This window comes from Heterodontus francisci, chromosome 2 (assembly GCF_036365525.1).
Source record: "Heterodontus francisci isolate sHetFra1 chromosome 2, sHetFra1.hap1, whole genome shotgun sequence".
In the NCBI taxonomy this organism is placed as follows: Eukaryota; Metazoa; Chordata; class Chondrichthyes; order Heterodontiformes; family Heterodontidae; genus Heterodontus; species Heterodontus francisci.
The window spans coordinates 14,999,495-15,020,380 of NC_090372.1; the positions used below are offsets into that span (position 1 = coordinate 14,999,495).

At 41.5% G+C, this 20,886-nt stretch overlaps 1 protein-coding gene across 3 annotated transcripts in view; it reads left to right on the forward strand.

The window, feature by feature from the left end:
* Positions 1-20,886, forward strand: part of si:dkey-154p10.3 (oocyte zinc finger protein XlCOF6) — a 59,189-nt gene that overhangs the window by 24,737 nt on the left and 13,566 nt on the right. For 2 of the 3 annotated variants that reach the window (XM_068054602.1, XM_068054613.1), the window contains exons 6-7: positions 1,201-1,324; positions 6,031-16,947. In XM_068054602.1, coding sequence (XP_067910703.1) covers positions 1,201-1,324; positions 6,031-6,268 — 362 coding nt within the window. In that variant the 3' untranslated portion in view covers positions 6,269-16,947. Of the gene's footprint in view, positions 1-1,200; positions 1,325-6,030; positions 16,948-20,886 lie in introns of those variants that run through there. The other variant, XM_068054623.1, reaches the window with a different exon arrangement.

The window sequence follows — 20,886 nt, forward strand, 5'->3', positions numbered from 1 at the left end:
TTGCACTTCAGAAGGCAATGTGTTGGTAATAAAGTACTGTGGAAGGTTAGTTGTTATGATAAAACACTTGCTTTAATTTTGTGAGCAATGAAGTATTTTTATTAACTTTCCTTTTGGAAAGCACATAATTTATTTGTCCCCTACCCCTTGAATTATCTTGTTAACCTTCTTTAATGAATTTCTTTTTTTTTAATTTGTTCATGGGATATGGGGGTCGCTGGCAAGGACAGCATTTGTTGCCCATCTCTAACCGCCCTCGAGAAGGTGGTGGTGAATCACTTTCTCGAGCCGCTGCAGTCCATGTGGTATAGGTACACCCACAGTACTGTTAGGGAGGGAGTTCCAAGATTTTGACCCAGTGACGATGAAGGAACTGTGATGTATTTCCAAGTCACGTTGGTATGTGACTTGGTGGGGAACTTGAAGGTGGTGGCATTCCCATGCACCTGCTGCCTTTGTTCTTCTAGACATTAGAGGCTGAGGGTTTGAAAGTTGTTGTTGAAGTTTTGACGAGTTGCTCTAGTGTGACTTGTAGATGGTACACACTACAGCCATGGTGCTCTGCTTGGAGGAAGTGGTGGTGGATAGGGCGCTAATGAAGCTGGCTACTTTGCCCTGGATGGTGTCAAGCTTCTTAAGTATTGGAGCTGCACTCATCCAGGAAAGTTTGAAGGATTACTGCTTATGCACATTGTATTTCCATGAACATGATGCCTCTCTTTCAAATGATGGCATTTACTGTGTATGAGCTGTGAGTTACTGCACAGATATTTTGGTATATCACTCCTGGGTCTCTTTAGTACAATGGGTATTTACTTCTCCAGTTCGATGTGTGAGGGGTGGGAGTCAGGGAGGTGAGCTCTTTGAGTCCTATGGGATGTGTTACTATAATGCTCACACTGTGGTCAAGACTGTGAAGTGCAAAGGACAATAAAAACTTGCATCAATAGAAAGAAAAATTTGCCTGGGTGTAAAACAGGCGGCTGAGCTGACATCACCCATGTTACAGGCCTGCTCAAGTTGAAAGTTCTGCCTATAGTTTTCTATACAGTAAGTACTTGAAAACCTTTAGATTCATGTGGTTTGAAGATCTGTGTTGCAGAGGGGAGGAGAAATGGAAGTAATTACAGCATTTTTGAATTACACCAACATATCTGAATGAGGTTGTTTTACGGGGTATTTTGTCTTTTGTCTCCAAAGGTGAGAAGCCCTTCAAGTGTACAATCTGCCAATATGCCTCCATTGATGCCAGCTCTCTGAGACGGCATTCCCGCACACATTCTACTGAGAAGCCTTACAAATGCCAGCTGTGCTCATATGGTTGGTAGGTGGATGCATTATCCATTCTTATGCAGAGTACTTATAGAGTCATAGAGTGATACAGCACTGAAACAGGCCCTTTGGCCCACCAAGTCTGTGCCAACCATCAACCACCCATTTATACTAATCCTACACTAATCCCATATTCCCTACCACATCCCCACCTTCCCTCAATTCTCCTACCACCTACCTACACTAAGGGCAATTTACAATGGCCAATGTACCTATCAGCCTGCAAGTCTTTGGCTGTGGGAGGAAACCGGAGCACCCGGCAGAAACCCACGTGATCACAGGGAGAACTTGCAAACTCCGCACAGGCAGTACCCAGAACCGAACCCGGGTCGCTGGAGCTGTGAGGCTGCAGTGCTAACCACTGTGCCGCCGTTTAATTTTTTTTTTCATACCTGACCCAAATATCACAATGAATTTAATAATATCAAACATGTTATTTAATGCATTTATTTATAAAACACAGAGCCAGTACAGTCCACCCCAACCCGACCCAAAGCCAGGCTGTGGCAGGTGCTTGAGTAAATAAACATCTTGTGACTTTCTGCATAATTACACCATTAATGATATGAGGTACAACTTAGGACATTATTTAAGTTCCATTGCCTTTTGGCAAATTCATTGGTACTAAAGGAAAAGAATTGATATTGTGTAAATTTTTACACTATTCAAAAGGAAGCTCAGTCACAGATCTGAAACATCAACTTGGTTTCTCTCTCCACAGATGCTGCTAGTTTTGCTAAGTATTTCCAGCTTTTTCAGATTTCCAACATCTGCAGTACTCCACTTTTATATCCGACCTCTTTCTAGCTGTTCATAGATTTTTTTTGCTGGTCTTTGCAAAAATCACACATGCACAGTAGAGTACAAATTAAAATGTTTCATGTGTTCAGTAGCACAGCTGCATATTTCCTGTAGACCGATGTATGTACTTCGACAAAATGTTATCACGTTTGAGACTCCATGCAATATTACATCTGAGCACCTGATGATCTATAACATGGATTAGTTACAATACAGGATATTGTAGTATAAGGGTTTGAAAGGGTTAATGTTTGGGACAGTGAGAATAATACCTCCCACTATGATGATATAAGATATCACATGAGAGAGACTTGAAGGAGTAGTAGTATAGCATCAGTGAAGTTAGACATACTTGTGTAAAGCTATATATCGTTCCTTAATATGTAATAAACTAGTTCTTGTTAAAACTTAACGAAGGCTCAGTAATCTTTCCTAGCTAGACTAGCCGAACATACACCAGATATAGATTTTAAAATACTGTTTAATGCAGCAGTTCATGTTCCTGACCTTTCCGTTCCACGCAGCCTTGGAACTCCCAACTGAGGGGATAGAAACCCTAACCCTCAATAAGTGCTGTACTGTAATTGAAGTAGTGGACTCTTCAAGAACATTTTGTCCCTTAACTTTAGATTTCCTTGGGGAGCCTTAGCTGAAATCAGGAAACTGTGTGGGAAGAGGTCGACAGTCCATGTTGGGAATGTGCTAAGAAAACATTATTTTTTTAATAAGCCCTAACAAATCCTGACTGTTGGAGTAACAGTTTCTGAAATCAACTCTCTCATTTGCTGTCTGGGTGGATTCCATTCCACATGTCAGCTGCTGTAAGGAGCTTTCTTTCCCATTGCAAAATTGTTTTAACAGCCAACCAAAAATGCTGTTTTTCTTCGCCTTCCCTTCTAATTTCAGTTTAAGAATTTTATTCTTCATTATATTTGCTTTTATTGCTTCTTTCTTCAGTCAAGAATGATTTGCTTTTTTCTGAAAAATGTAAAATCTTAAAGAAAAATAAATCGGGCAGTTGCATGATTCTCATTAAAGCAGGAAGGAAATAGCAAAGAAACAAGAGGTCTCCTCGCATCCAGACTCTGCAGATTTTTGCTGCAGCACTAACATATTGCAGGAAAATGGTTAGATCAACAACATTTATAAATGTTTTCCTGTATAACATGTATTTTTGTTTTTGAGAGCTAATGCAACTTAAACTTAATACCAGCTCCGTATTTAAGTACATTGCGTGGAGTGGCATTGATCCATGCAGAATAATGTTTTGACCCTGGCCTGCACCCAGTTAGCTGGTCGCGATTGGGGTGCCACTGAAGGTACTATAGTCAGCGTAACAGCTGAAAAGTGGAAAATTTGGTCAGCATTCATGGCTTCTGTTTTGTTATCCAGTCATTAGTCTCAACTGTCATGTACCCTCCCACAAACAGCTAATAGCCCGCTGATGCATTGGCCCAGGTTTTCCAATTATTACATCAATTTAAAATGAATGGGTTACAGTCAATATTACAGATGTAAAACCTAGGTCTAAAAATGACCTTTTTCAATTGTTTGAAGTTTCTAGCTCCAGTAACAGCATATGTGCACTTCTGAGGGCACATGCTTCAAAAATTATTTATTTTTATTTGGAGCAAAATAACTTCGGGAAAAGAATGCTGGAATTCTGTGGCACTCAGTGCAGTTGTTTGATTTTTTTTATTTATTTACCAGCCAGAGATTTATTTTCATATAAAAGGTTGAAAAAAAGCCTAAAGATTTTTTATTTTAAAGCCTTTCCCTAACTAGTGGATTAGATTCATGTCTGCCATTGGGAGAAGAAGCTTCAAATTGTAGCCAAATATTCAAATAACAAATGGGAAGCATATTTGCACCCAAATGCAGGGTTTTAATCTCACATCTGCTATTGAGGTAGAGTTTCACATTTTTGCCTTTTTTGCCATCTCTAGTTTTCTTACTCTCTCCTTTGTCACCTCTGATTTAAGTTGCGCGCATGCTTTCTTGCGTTTTACTCACAGCTTGCTTTGCTCTCTGTTTCTATTCTCATATTCCTTTGTTTCTGATTCTCTTTTCCTCTTTCCCTCTCTGTCCCTCTCATTCGCAGTCAATGGTGCTGTCTTTCATCTTGTTTGGTGTATTCCCTCATGTTCTCCTTTGCCATTTTTTTTTGGAGGAGTTGTCTTTTATCTCCTGTATTTAAAGCATGCAGCTCTCAAACACTAGCAAAATGGGAAAGATAATGAAAGATGAGTATTGTATAAAAATGGTTGTTCATAAAATAAGATTTATATAGGGGAGACAGGCATATACCCCAAAAAAATTAGCAAGGGAATGGGGACATGTTGTCGCTTGGCAACCTATGCATCTCATGATTTTTTTTTACAGTTACCTCTGAATCTACTTTAATGACTATCCTGTGATTTTTGCACACTGTAGATTAACAGTACAGAATCTTGACTGTTAGGGGTGAATTTTTATACAGTAATTGAAGTGCTGTTGGGTGAACAGTTCTGCCCTTGGACCTTGCTAAAATGAGTTCCCTCAAAAACATTGCTCACATTTTAGTGAGAGAATAGTGAGTGTGACTCTCTTTGAGGTTTTCTTTTTAATTTTATTTGCAAGCTTGCCTTGTTACATGAGAGGGTAACAAAAGTGTGTGCAGAGACTTGCATGAAAAAATAAATGTTTTTCATTTGATCGTTCACATTTCAATGGTGAAAATTATTGGAACTTAAGAATAGGTGAGTATTGTGAATTCAAATGAGAGAAGGGGGCATTTAATGCAGAGCAAAACCTTTTCGAAATGGACCTGCTTCTATTTAACTCTGTGAACTTTGGATTTTAAAACCTGTTTGAGTTTTCTTTCGATTAAATACCTCACAGGTTGCAACTTCCCAAATAAGTTCAAAATGATTACTTTTAAAGTACCAGATAGAAATGACTCCAAAAAAAGTCTCACTATAACAACTGAGCCAGAAAGATGAATGAATAAGTGACAGTTCAGATTTTCTGCATAATCAAAATATATATTTTCTCATTACAGTGTTCTGCTTTGCAGGAATGATTAAAATAGCAATAAGTTTAGTTTTAGTTTAGAGATACAGCACTGAAACAGGCCCTTCGGCCCAACGAGTCTGTGCCGACCATCAACCACGCATTTATACTAATCCTACATTTCTACCACATCCCCACCTGTCCCTATATTTCCCTACCACCTACCTATACTAGGGGCAATTTATAATGGCCAATTAACCTATCAACCTACAAGTCTTTGGCATGTGGGAGGAAACCGGAGCACCCGGAGGAAACCCACGCAGACACAGGGAGAACTTGCAAACTCCACACAGGCAGTACCCAGAATTGAACCCGGGTCGCTGGAGCTGTGAGGCTGCGGTGCTAACCACTGCGCCACTGTGCCGCCCCAATAAGACTGGTTGGACTATAATCGTCACTATATGAAGTTGCAGTACTTTATTCCTAATTGCTGAGAGCTAACATACTGGTCAATTAAAGGAAATGGAACTTGCATAAAGGTTGATCTTGTTATCTGCAAAGCAGTTAGTGGCACAGGCTGACCATTTTTCTGGATGCTGTGGGCTGACCGTTTAGGCTGTACAGACCTTCACCAGCAAACAGGCATTCTTGTCAGTCAGATAACCAAAGTCACAATCAGAACTTTTAAAGAACTGGGCACGCACAAGCTCGCAAGTACACGTTTATTTTCGTGCTGCCGCGTTACTTTGGAATGCATCCTGCGCTGTTAATGGGGGTGATTACAGAGACCAGGCAAAAATGGAACTGCTTCTCTCCAAAGTGGTTCTTCATATTATAAATTATACAATGCAAAGATGCATTGAAATCACAAGTTTAATTGGTTTTGGTTCTTCCTCTGTTATGCAGCATTCAAAAGAAGAGCCTGGACCTTCATGTGCGCAGGCATCACACGGGTGAGACATTTGGGTGTCACTTATGTGACTACTCCTCTCCTGACAAGCAGCTTTTGCAAAAACATCTGAAGAAACATCAGAAGGAAATGGAAGAATCATTAAGGAGCATTGAAACAGCCCCTAGAGTGGAGCCATTCACAACAGAACATTTTGTGTCAGCCCCTGACATCCTGCAAACTGGAAAATCATAAGAACCTGTGAGATCGCACATCTGCAGGCTAGGGATTTTTTTCCCCTTATTTTTAAATAGGTCATCTGGGCCAGCTGTTATTATCTCAATACTGAAGGAGCTGGCAGCAATTACTAAACTCACTGATGACTAGGAGTACCTTCCAAGATTGTTAACATTCTAAAAGGAGCTTTGGTATGTCAAAGTTAGAATGTGCCAGTGAACTGTGAGAAAGTTAACTGTAGAAGCCCTTGTGCTTACAGAAAATAGTGTCTCTGTTTTCCAGCCATTTAGACCTTTCACAACCGAGCATGCTCAACCCCAGTGTTACCCCTTGCTTATTTATTATTCAAGGGAGAGTTAAAGTGATGGGTTTAATTTAGTAAGGACCGTGTTCGCAGTAAGGCTGACCAGAGAAATTTAAAAATACTTACAAACCAGAGAATGAAGATGAATCTTAAAAAAGAAATGCTGCAGTGGTATACTTTTAATATATTGTTAACCAACAGCATTCCGTAGCAGTAACATTTGAATCTAAAAACAGAGCTGGATAGGAGCAAGTTTGGCTTTTTCTGCAGCTTTTGTGCCACGTTTGGTTCCTGTCGCACAGTCTGATGGTCCAACTGTTAGTTTAAGTTTCCACTATTGCATCATACAGAGCTCAGAACTGTTTCCATCACCACACAGCCTGCAATTGAATATCGTTTAGTTGGTTGCAGTAGAAAGCAAATTGCTTTTAGATTTTGATAATCACATTGTTATCTGACATTCTCAACCAATGCAGTGAAGCTGCTAATTAAAAATAGACCGAAGACAGAGATTTAGACAAAGTTACAGAGCAATAGACAATGAGGTACTAGTAATGCATTTTTTTTCCTGAAGAAACAATAGCCTAGAAATTACATTTGGCAATATTAGTCGAGCACTTAATGCAGTGGTATGATGGTGTCAGCCTTGACTCAGTGGTAGCACTTACCTCTAAGTTAGAAGGTCTCCGATTCAAATTTCACTCCAGGCACTTGAGCATATAATCTAGGCTAACACTTCAGTACAGTACTGAGGAAGTGCAGCATCATTGGAGATTAAACAAGGGACCTGTCCGCTCTCCGCTGTGGATGTAAAATCTCCTAGAGCAGTTATGCCCTTGTCCTGGCCAATGGGCAAACCTCAACCACCAGCAGTAAAACTGATTATCTGATCATTAATTTCACTACTGTTCATGGGAGTTTGCTGTGTGCAGATTGGCTGCTGCATTTCTATACATTACAACAGTGACTACACTTCAAAAATATTTCATTGGCTGTGAAGCATTTTGGGACATACTGCAGTTGTGAAAGGTGCTATATAAATGCAAGTTCTTTCTCTGTTAATTTAACATGGGCGTTAACCCATGTTAACCCATTTATTTTACATCTATGTTAATAGCATATGCCTATTAATACTGTCAGAAGTAACTTCTAAACTAAAATCTCTGTTCTGTCAAAGAAAATGCACAATGATACGACCGTTCTATTGATTAGCATGGATTAACTGCCACATCAGTCCCTTTAAGTTTCTTAGAATACCATGCATATAGCTGAAGAAAAGGATTGTAAGCAGATACAAAACTTAATTGTGGAAGTGATAGTGAAATATTTGAGCTAAATATGAAGCCTGGGTAGCATTGCCAAAGAGGAACAATCTGTAGTACAGTTGATCATTAATATTGCACCTGCAATCTAGAGAAGCACACATTGACATGGTAGCACAAGAAATAAGGCACTGGGGCCATTAGAATTGTGGATCAAGGTGCGGATTGGAACTGAGTTCTGATGCCTCAATGCAGGCAAAGAAATGTAAAATGCCAGTGCCAAATGATACAACAGTCTGGTTTAAGTCATTAACTCTCAATGAGATCATGAGAACGGCCCTGCAAAACCATTACATTTTCTTCTTGGCCTTTTAAATTTTTTGGAACTGTTTCATGTGTTTGTTGAAGCCTGGCTTTCAGTAATTCTGTAAGGCTGCATTTGTTATTCTGAAGGGAAGTTACATTTGCATTCTAATTTGCTGATTCCAGTGTTTTTTTTTTAGAATGCTAAAAGACTCAACCCCCAACCAGTGCCCATGAATTTGGAGTTGGCCAAGACCCAGCTCCTTTGTTGTTTCTGATTTCTGAAACGACTCAACTCTTGCATTACTTTAGTTCTCTCTGCTCTCACTGCCCAGTTAGCAGCACTAAGAAAGCAAAGATATACAGACGAACATATGAATTAGGAGCAGGAGTAGGCCATTCGGCTCCTCGAGCCTGCTCCACCATTCAATAAGATGGCTGATCTAATTGTAACCTCGACTCCACATTCCTGTCTACCCTTGATAACCTTTCACCCCCTTGCTTATCAAGGAACTGTCTACCTTTGCCTTAAAAATATTTAAAAACTCTGCTTCCGCCGCCTTTTGAGGAAGAGTTCCAAAGACTTACGACTTTTTGAAAGAAACAATTTCTCCTCATCTCTGTCTTAAATGGGCAACCCCTTATTTTTAAACAGTGACCCCTAGTTCTAGATTCTCCCATAAGAGAATTTGCTGTGCGCAGATTGGCTGCCATGTTTCCTACATTACAATAGTGAATACACTGAGAATTCTCCCACACTCATCCGTTCCTCATCCACCCAGTCAAGACCCCTTAGAATCTTGTATGTTTCAATCAAGTCGCCTCTTGCTGTTCTAAACTCCAGCGAGTACAAGCCTAGCCTATCCAACCTTTCCTTATAAGACAACCCGCCCATTCCAGGTATTCGCCTAGTAAAGCTTCTCTGAACTACTTCTAATGCATTTACATCCTTCCTTAAATAAGACCAATACTGTACACAGTACTCCAGATGTGGTCTCACCAATGCTCTGTATTATTCTTCTTTGGCCTCCTTGTCTCGAGAGACAATGGGTAAGCGCCTGGAGGTGGTCAGTGGTTTGTGAAGCAGCGCCTGGAGTGGCTATAAAGGCCAATTCTAGAGTGACAGACTCTTCCACAGGTGCTGCAGATAAAATTGGTTGTCAGGGCTGTTACACAGTTGGCTCTCCCCTTGCGCTTCTGTCTTTTTTCCTGCCAACTGCTAAGTCTCTTCAACTCGCCACACTTTAGCCCCTCCTTTATGGCCGCCTGCCTGCTCTGGCGATCGCTGGCAACTGACTCCCACGACTTGTGATCAATGTCACAGGACTTCATGTCGCGTTTGCAGACGTCTTTAAAGTGAAGACATGGACGGCCGATGGGTCTGATACCAGTGACGAGCTCGCTGTACAATGTGTCCTTGGGGATCCTGCCATCTTCCATGTGGCTCACATGGCCAAGCCATCTCAAGCGCCGCTGGCTCAGTACAGTGTATATGCTGGGGATGTTGGCTGCCTCGAGGACTTCTGCGTTGGAGATACGGTCCTGCCACCTGATGCCAAGGATTCTTCGGAGGCAGCGAAGATGGAATGAATTGAGACGTCGCTCTTGGCTGACATACGTTGTCCAGGCCTTGCTGCCGTAGAGCAAGGTACTGAGGACACAGGCTTGATAGACTCGGACCTTTGTATTCCGTGTCAGTGCGCCATTTTCCCACACTCTCTTGGCCAGTCTGGACATAGCAGTGGAAGCCTTTCCCATATGCTGTTGATTTCTGCATTGAGAGACAGGTTACTGGTGATAGTTGAGCCTAGGTAGGTGAACTCTTGAACCACTTCCAGAGCGTGGTCATCGATATTGATGGATGGAGCATTTCTGACGTCCTGTCCCATGATGTTCGTTTTCTTGAGGCTGATGGTTAGGCCAAATTCGTTGCAGGCAGCCGCAATCCTATCAATGAGTCTCTGCAGACACTCTTCAGTGTGAGATGTTAATGCAGCATCGTCAGCAAAGAGGAGTTCCCTGATGAGGACTTTCCGTACTCTGGTCTTCACTCTTAGACAGGCAAGGTTGAACAACCTGCCACCTGATCTTGTGTGGAGGAAAATTCCTCACCCATTGAGCCATTTGGGAACCTAGTGCTTTTTAAAAAAAAAAAAAATTTAGTTTTCTTCAGTCAGTAGGGATAGAACCTGGAGCCTTCCAGGTTTTATAGGTTAATGTCACATTGTACAGTACATTTATCCAGTGAGGCATTGGAAATGCAAAACTTCCCTGCATTCTAAAAAAGAACTTGCCTGGAATATTTTGTTTTACAAAGATGGAAAAATAACTAAAAATCTGCAGTGACTTTTGAATTAACTATTTCTCAAGATCTTTCAAAATATATTCTCTACGTATTAAATGTTTTCTTTGAAATTTGGAGCTCAGTGGGGAAATGCATTGCTTGGTATAATACTAAGTTCCTAGGTTCAGTGCTTAGCCCAAGCTGTACAGTTTGATCCCAGTTGGGACGACAGTTTGTTTTGTTTTTGGCATGTGGACAACACTAGCAAAGCCGCATATGTTGCCCATCCCTAATTGGCTTCTTGAGGAATGGAAAACAAACTTATATAGCACCTTTCACGATCTCAGGGCACCCAAAGACCTTTAAAATCAATTACGTACTATTTTTGAAATGCAGTCGCTGTTGTAATGTCAGAAACGTGGCAGCCAATTTGCACACAGCAAGCTCCATACAAACAGTTATGAAATAAATGACCAGATCATCTGTTTTAGGTATTGATTGAGGGATAAATATTGTCCAGAGTGCTGGGAGAAATCCTCTAATCTTCTTCGAAAAATACCGTGGGATCTTTTATGTCAGCCGTGGCACAGAAATGTAGGCTTACTCTCCAGTGCGGTACTGAGGGAGAGCTGCACTGACTGAGGTGCCATCTTTAGGCCGAGACACTAAACCGAGGCCCTGTCTGCTCTATAAGGTGGACATAAAAGATCACATAGCACTATTTTGAAGTATAGGGGAGTTAACCTCAGTGTCCTGGCCAATATTTATTCCTCAATCAACATCAAAATAACATAATCTGGTTATTAACAGATTGCTGTGCGTGGAATCTTGTTGTGTGCAAATTGTCTGCCACATTCCCTACATCACAATAGTGACTACACTTCAAAAATACTTCGTTAGCTGTAAAGCACTTTGGGACTCCCTGACGTTGTGAAAAGGACTATCTAAATGCTAGTATTTCTTTTACTACTTCTTAGTTTGGAGGGCAGTCAGGGCCTTGCTTTAGCATCTCAAAAAAATTATACTTGTGTTTAAAATCTGAGTGGCTTGCTTGGCTGCCTCAGAGGATTGTGGTACAAGAGTCACATATAGACTAGACCAGGTAGGGGTGGCAGTTCCTTATCCTGAAGGGCATTACGCAGCCAGTGAAGTTTTCAAACTAATTCAGCTGGTTTCTTGGTCATATTTGTTTTCTGATTTTTTTATTCTTTCATGGGATGCCCATGTTGTCCATCCCTAATTGCCTTTGACACTGATCAGGTTGCTAGGCCATTTGAGAGGGCTGTAAATAGTTAACCACATTGCTGTGGATCTGGAGTCACATGTAGGCCAGACCAGGTAAAGATGGCAGATTTCCTTCCCTAAAGGAGATTAGTAAACCAGTTTTTTAAATAACAATCGATGATAGCTTCATGGCACCATTACTGAGACTAGCTTTCAACTCCAGATTTTTGTTAATTAATTGAATTTATGAATTAATTGAATTCAAATTCCACCAGTTGCCATGGGAGGATTTGAACCCATGTCCCCAGGGCATTAGCATGGGTCTCTGGATTCCTAGCACAGTGACATTAACACTACACCACTATCTCCCCTAAATGATACCCACAAATTGCTAGATTTTTTTTTTTGAGTTCAGTTTTACTATGGTGAGATTTGAACTCACGATCTCTGTGTTGCTAGTCCAGCACCATAATCACTACACTACCATAGTCATTTGGAGTGCTGCAGTTGGTTTGGGGCTGGGGGTGCACTCCTGGGTTCCCATTCCTGATCATTATCTACTAACCCTTAGAAAGTGTCCATGTGTGGGTGTCAGATAGGGACAGAGTTGAGATCAGCTCTGATGAATAGCCCCCTAATGCTGATTTGTCCAAGCCCACATTTGAAAAAGTGACGCCCAGGTGAGATTCTGGAGAATTGCTGATCAGATTCCATGCTTTCAGGAGAAAAAGGGAGAAAATTGACAAAAGAGAAGTCTGCAAATACATTGTAATTATTGTAATAGGCTTCAACTCCTGACATCTTTATCCATGTTTCTTAACTTTAATGGCCATGAAAAAATGCCTCATCCTTAAAGAAAGCCATAGTTTTCTAACATTTCAATATACTGACAGATTTCGAAAAGAAGAACCCAGGATTAGAAGGTGCCAGTTGCATTTGAAAGGGTACAAAGATGAGTAACAAAGATGGTTCTGGATATCGGGAATTTAAGTTGAGAAACTTGTTTTCTGTGGAAAAGAGGCACTGAATCCCGGAGTTACCCTGTGTTGAAGGGAACACTATTGTGCATTTGTGCATGTGTATTGGACTAAGCTGTGGAGCAGGCAAAAGGAACTGTTACTGAAACACTGCCTTGAGATGCTAATCTTTTTTGTAAAGATTTCTTTGCTTCGACACCTATACACAATTACATTCAGTGAATGCTTTAAGATTGTGTTTGTTGCTTCTCATAGAGTTCTTATTGTAAATTGGGATTACGTGAGAGAAGGCCCCTGATGTTCCACCTATTTATAGTAATTTGATTAACTGACAACAAATACAGTGTGAAAGGTCATTAGATGTTAATTATGAAAAGACATTCCCCTTCCCCCTTGTAATGCGTCACATTTGATTATGCATTTTTTTTCTCTAATCCAGACATTCACATTCTCTCCTCCTGTCTCTCGCTGAAGGTTTTAACTTTTGGGGTACAGTTGCACGGGCATCATGCAATAATTTTCCCAAAAGATAAACCTTTGTGTTTGAGCCTAGACATTGAATGCCAATGGGCTATTTGTGGAGGGAATCACAACGGCGCCTGCTTTTGACTTTACCTGACATCCATTCACACATTTCCCAGGCAGCTGTCACTGACTAGCAAGTAGGAAGTATACAGCTGCACTTGAAAGAGTACGAGGTGAGCAACAAAGATGGTTCTGGATATCGTGAATTTAAGTTATGAGGAAAGATTTCTGTGGGAAAGAAGTGATTTCGAGAGATGTAATTGAAATTTTCTAGATTGTGAAAGAGCTGTTAAAGTTGATCATGGCAAATTGTTCAGTATGGTGAAGGGTTCAAATATCAGGGGACTCGAGTACAAAATTAAAAGTTAGGAATAATAACGATAATGCGTTGGAACTTCATTCAAAGAGTGATAGTTGTGGAATTAATTACAAGGTGCGAATGGATTCAAGAAACAATTGGTTGCATTTCTGGAGAGAGAGGGATAGATTTTGCAGTAACTACACATGGATGTGTAGAATTGGCCTTTATAGCCACTCCAGGCGCTGCTCCACACACCACTGACCACCTCCAGGCGCTTACCCATTGTCTCTCGAGATAAGGAGGACAAAGAGAAACACATGGATGTGTTGGATTACCTGAGCGCATCAAATGCAGCAAATTCAGATGGGGAGGATCACACACCCATAAGGGAGCCTGCCTGATTTTTCAGCCATTAACTTAAGTGGAAGTAAAATTGTGTGGGATGCCTTAAAGGTGTGCCTAATGACCCTTTCCTGTTTCTGAAAATTCTGTATTCCTGTAGCGATTGTGAGTAGGGACTCTGGTTGTTTCTGCTGCCTTATCCCCTAGGTCAGGGTGCTGAGGACAGTTAGAGCAACCTTACTGCTGTGCTTGCTGAGAAGAGTTAACTAAGGTCAAACTGGGGGTTAGATCAACTGACTGAGTGCCACTCTGTGTGCCAGATTTACTGACTAAATTGTCAGGAGGGTATTTAATTACGCATTTTTTTATCAGGGCATTGCAATTTCCTTTATCCTAATCCTAAGAATCTGTGTAAGAAATCTAGTTATTTACAGTTTTTGAATTGACTTAATAGCAATTAAAATCTCTTTTTTTTTGCTGCTGCTGCAAATATAAGCATATGTAAACCCTCGCTAGGCATTCCAGAAAAATATTTTTGGAACAACATTTTGAACTGCATTCCACTCTCCACTCATTAGTATATGATGAATGGGGTGATTGCGTCATTCCTAGTTCTTCACTGAATAACACACAGTTTTATTTTATCAACTGATTGATTGGAACCATGGAAAATACATTAATTTTAAGAGAGAAATTTTTCTTTCAGAATAAAAATATTTCTGGAATGTTTTTTTCCCAGCAAGAATTCCGCCTCCATGCCTACCCCTATCCGCAAGGTCTTTAGAAATTAATGTTTTTAAAAGCTGTATGTTGGAGGGGTTGTGATGAAAGGTGCTGTGCCTGAAACATTAACTCTGTTTCTCTCTCCACAGTTGCAGCCAGACCTCCTTAACATTTCCAGCATTTTATGTTTTTATACTGGAAGGATAATGGGATAGCCGATTGCAGATCCTAATTGCAAAGTAATGTACCCGCCAATGTTGGGATGAAATCAGATAAGAAGTGTAGTGACTTTGTGTCATCTGATTGTCAGTTGATGTAGTATATGGGACTGAATCCCACCCAAAGCAATTGAGTTTGCATAACTTAACTTCAAAAATGAAAGCTGGGTAAATGTTTAGTTGGGTGGAAGATTGAAGGTGAGGAATAAGAATAGATTGTGATAACCAGTTCATGGGACACAGACAAGGCCACTAACTTGCCGTTTTTCCAGAAGAATGGACCCAATCCTTAAATTCAGGCAAAAATCCTGAAACCCATATTATAAAAATGGAATGGAAGCAGAAATGCACAGCAGGTCAAGTAGTGCCCACAAAGTGGAAAAAGAGGTTATTGTTTAGATGTATATCTTACATCAGTGTTCTAAAGAAAGGTCTATGCCCAAAATGTTTAATGATCTTTACTCTTTATTGATGCGGACTGACGTGCTATTCATCCAGCATTTAGCTTACATTTACTGAATTTCCTTTTCCTTTTTGCTGATTTATCCGGTCACCATTAAAGCCAATGCCCCCAAATATGGCTGTGATTCTCTGCTGCTTAGGCCTCAGGATAAAGGGGAATGTTGACTGGAGGGCAGCATTATATAGTGTCAGGATGGATGAACGTTCTGAATTTCCTGTCTACAAACCTTGCTTCCTGCTGCCACGATGTTTGGTAATGCATTTCTGCCGATATTTCCTCTTGAATTTTGTAATGTCAGCTGTTGTGATGCAGTGGCAGGTTTTGGCTACTAGGTGGCTCTACGGAGTGAGTTTCTGAAATCTGACACCTCCATCACCATGTGTATATATAAATACGTTTAAAAAAAATCAAACAAAAGAACACAATTTCCTCGCTCTCTTTCCTGCTCTTGTTTCCCTCCTATCTGCTTACTGTCTTTGTCCCTCCTCCTCTGTTCTGCATCAGCATTGACTCCTCTGTGAAACACAACAGGAGATCTACCAGTAAAACCATTCCAGAATAAATTATTTTGGCTTCAAATACTGAATGGCAGTGCACTTCAAAATGCAGGGAAAAGGCACCAAAAATCAAAATTTCCTGGGAAGGTTAGCGTGCCCTCGGGCTCCCATGCCCCCTAGCCCCAGAAATAAATTTTGCAGTATCGGAGATAACTTTCCTCTTCAAAAAAAATTCTACAGCAGTCACTGCAAAAAGTGCACTTTTGCTGCAATACCCAGTATTGCTGCAGTGTTTCCTTTGCACTCCCATTGTAGTTATTTATTTTCATATGTCATACGTAGGAAAACAAATTGAATTGTGGATGTGATCCCAAATACTACTGCATGTCCTGAAAGAAAAAGTAATTTAATTTTTTCAGTCATTTCGAGGTAATGGAGCTGGTCAAAAAGCTTTTTATTCAGGGCTACTTTTCAGTTGTATGTTTGTTTTGGGCTGTGTCCATTTAAAAAAAAAGTTCTTGGTCAGCTTTTTTCAAATGTTGTAGCTTGGTACTTATGACTAAAGTGAAAATGGTGCTAGTTTCTTATAACTAAACCTATTAAAAACCAAGACAGCCTTATCCTTGTCATATGATAACAGGGTGCCAAGCCATACTTGGATATTTTTATGTATAACTTTTCTGTTGGTGGCCCTTTTTTTTAAGTCAGGAAGGGCAATAATTTCAAGCTGCGTCTGGTGCCATTCTGATCAGTTCACAAGGAAGGGCATTTATTAGTACAGGGTAATATGGCCAAACAGAATACTTGTTCCATCTATTTTTCTGTCTTTCCTTCCTCACCACCTCCTGCCCTCCTCATGCTTGGATCTCTGAGATGGTACTGAAACCAAGGAATAAACTAGTCCGACCTGTGATTATTGAGAACCCTTGGAATTTGATTGTGTGAGCGTCAGGTTCTGAAGCAATGGCGATAACAGACCACAGCATGGCTCAGAATTTAATGGGATATGTTCTGTTACAATTACCCATTAATTTCATATTATCAATATTTGTGTTTGAAGTCAGGGCAATTCATCAGGCTAATTGATCCGTGTTCATGCAGACATGTGGCTATTTTTGTTTGTTTTCTATTGAATGGCACATTAGGAGGCTAACGGATTGACCTGACTATCAATTTGTGTGAAAATGATTTCTACTGATCAATAAAGTGGTTCCAGAAATCTCAGACAAGACAATATTTCTATTTGACATTATTACACTGTAGCCTGTATGAAAAAAAATTGGAATCCAGTGAAGATTTTGAATCATTCCTTCTCTGTATGAAAATGTACAATTAAACTAGAGTGAAATTTGATAGTATTTCTCATTTCAACTAAACAAGTTGATTTTTACTAGGAGAGACAAAGTAAAACCCAATTCAGACAGTTTTAATTTGTCTCCTTCATTTACACAAGCTGCTGTATTGTTTAAACAGCACAAAGAATCCTTGGTGAATTTATACTGATGTGTGACAAGGAACAGTGTACCAGAGGACTGTTGACTCTGGGTGGAATGTAACCCAGCACTTAATAATTAGCAGTGTTTGAGAAAAAGGTCTCCTGGGGCTTAGAGTAAAAGTGGGAAGTAGGAAGTGCGCGGCACTTGTGAATTGGCACCAGAAACAGCTGCTTGAGGAATCGCTGGGAGCTATTGAGACAGAGAGTGGATAAAAAAGGACTGGAAAGTTTCAGACTGCAGTAGCTTTCAAAACTGTTATAATGCATACCATATATTTGCCTTAAATGTAATGTTCTTTTAACAACTTTGAAGGGTGTGTACATAAATAATTATCTTTTTTTTGGGCCTCCCTATCTCGAGAGACAATGGATACGCGCCTGGAGGTGGTCAGTGGTTTGTGAAGCAGCGCCTGGAGTGGCGATAAAGGCCAATTCTAGAGTGACAGGCTTTTCCACAGGTGCTGCAGAGAAATGTGTTTGTCGGGGCTGTTGCACAGTTGGCTCTCCCCTTGCGCCTCTGTCTTTTTTCCTGCCAACTACTAAGTCTCTTCGACTCGCCACATTTTAGCCCTGTCTTTATGGCTGCCCACCAGCTCTGGCGAACGCTGGCAACTGACTCCCACGACTTGTGATCAATGTCACAGGATTTCATGTCGCATTTGCAGGCGTCTTTAAAGCGGAGACATGGACGGCCGGTGGGTCTGATACCAGTGGCGAACTCGCTGTACAATGTATCTTTGGGGATCCTGCCATTTTCCATGCGGCTCACATGGCCAAGCCATCTCGAGCGCTGCTGACTCAGTAGTGTGTACAAGCTGGGGATGTTAGCCGCTTCGAGGACTTCTGTGTTGGAGATACGGTCCTGCCACCTGATGCCAAGTATTCTCCGAAGGCAGCGAAGATGGAATGAATTGAGACGTCGCACTTGGCTGGCATACGTTGTCCAGGCCTCGCTGCCATAGAGCAAGGTACTGAGGACACAGGCCTGATACACTCGGACTTTTGTGTTCCGTGTCAGTGTGCCATTTTCCCACACTCTCTTGGCCAGTCTGGACATAGCAGTGGAAGCCTTTCCCATGCACAGTGGTGCAGTGGTTAGCACTGCAGCCTCACAGCTCCAGCGACCCGGGTTCAATTCTGGGGACTGCCTGTGTGGAGTTTGCAAGTTCTCCCTGTGTCTGCGTGGGTTTCCTCCGGGTGCTCCGGTTTCCTCCCACAAGCCAAAGACTTGCAGGTTGATAGGTAAATTGGCCAGTATAAATTGCCCCTAGTATAGGTAGGTGGTAGGGAAATATAGGGACAGGTGGGGAAGTGGTAGGAATATGGGATTAGTGTAGGATTAGCATAAATGGGTGGTTGATGGTCGGCACAGACTCGGTGGGCCGAAGGGCCTGTTTCAGTGCTGTATCTCTAATAAAAAATAAAAAATTCTCCTCTCTCGTTATAAACAACCCTCTTTCAATGAGGAGTGTCGGGGTCCATGCCAGAAGCAGTATGGAGCAGATCTAAAAACGAGGTGACAACCTCATGAAGCTACAACACAGGACTACATGCATGCTAAACAGCGGAAGCAGCATGCTATGGACTAAGCTAAGCGATCCCACAACCAAAAAATCAGATCAAAGCTCTGCAGTACTGACACATCCAGTCATGAATGGTGGTAGTTAATGAAACAACTAACCAGAGGAGGAGGAGACTTCATGAACATCCCCAGCCTAAATGATGGGGGAGCCCAGCATGCCAGTGTAAAAAAAAAGGCTGCAGCGTATACAACCATCTTCAGCCAGAAGTGCCAAGTCGATGATCCATCTCGGCCTCCTCCTGAGGTCCCCAGCATAAGTGCCAGTCTTCAGCCAATTCCATTCACTCCACGTGATAGCAAGAAATGGCCGAGCGTACTGGATACAACAAAGGCTATTTGTCCCAACAACATCCTGGCTGTAGTGCTAAAGACTTCGGCTACACCCCTAGCCAAGCTGTTTCAGTACAGCTATAACACTAACATCTACCCAACAAAGTGAAACCATTCTCGTGAATGCACTGTTTTTAATGCCTTTGCATCTTTCCTAATGTGTGGCACCCGTAACTGGACACACAGGAGGGATGGTGGCGTAGTGGTAATGTTACTGAGCTAGTTACCCAGAGGCCCAGGCTGATGCCCTCGGGACAGGGGTTCAAATCCCATCATGGCAGCTGGTAGAAGTTAAATTCAATTAATTAATAAAAATACAATTAATAAAAAAGTGATCTGGAATTGAAAGCTAGTCTCAGTAATGGTGCCCTGAAATTATCATCAATTGCTGTAAAAACCCATCTGGTTCACTATTGTCCTTTAGGGAAGGAAATCTGCCTTCCTTACCTGGTCTGATCTACATGTGACTCCAGACCCACAGCATTGTAGGGTGTAAATTACTTAATTTTCCACACGATCCCTGGACATGGTGAGAGAGGTGCCCAGCAGCAGGGAATTGCAGAAATTGGCACAGATGATGAAGGGCAAAGTCAAATCTTTCCTACCCAGCGACCCCACTCAGATGAGTTGATGTGCCAGATTGTGGGTGGATTCAGGTAGCCCTGCTCCCAGTGTTATGCCAGCAGGTGCAGGGCCATGTCATGATCTAGCACAAGGAACTACCAGACCACCTTCATCCTGAGGGACACATACTGATGCCCAACAGCCAGCCAGCCAGCCACCCCTCTCGCTGCATACAGCAGTGAATCATTGCCAATAATTTCAGGATTAAGTAGTAGAGGGTATACACCTTATACTCTAGTAAAGGCACAAGACTGATGTAGAGCAGAGCTCATTAGTAGGATGGTGTATTGGTCCACTTTTTTGTGCATATGTAGATAATACTGTTGTGCATTGGACAGGCTGGCACTTAAGAAGGACTTAGCTCTGGAAAATTATGCATCTGTCACCTGCTAGATGAATTAGTGCACTACTGGTTGCAAAATTATCCTCTGCTGTTGCTTGAAAGGGTTCAGTAGAATAGAAGGCAATGGATGCAGCCCCCTTAAAAACTACCGACCGAACCATTCCTATCGCGGTACTTGTCTGAAAGTCTGAAGTGTGACTACGTCCCTCGTTCCATATCAGAAGCTGAGTAGTGCCCAATCCATAGATAGGTGAACCCAGTGGGACGTCCATCTTGAGAATTATGGATGTGGTAACTTAGACTGCAGCTATTAACAACTGTGGGAGGAAATTGAGGAGCTATAGACTGATCCAGAAAAAGCAAAAACTACAAATGCCAACACTGTAAGCTGAGTGCTGTAGCAATACAGAGTTCTACAGTTAATAAGATGCTGTGGCCAAAATGGTTGAAGGGCCTGCAAAGCAACATTTCTTTTCGATAGACACTGAACACCAAAATGGCGGCAACACATACTTTAAATTAGTTAGTATGACTTTCAAAGGTTTGATTAAGAGGGTCACATGAAAAGGGCAATCGCCCAGTGCTCTTAAATCACAGCCTGGCTGCAGAATGGCACTCTGTGCAAATCAATCAAGAAATAGGCCTAAGGCTGGCTTGCCTAGTAATGCATTCCCTACTTTTCCAACTGGCACTGAAGCACACAGTCACATAATCGTTCCCATACAATATGTAAAAGTAATTGCCTGTAAAATTTCAGTTAATGCCCATTATGGCATTAGATGTGCTGCACCCAATTCACAATGTTCCTCGAAAAGAAATGAAATGTAAAAGATTTTACA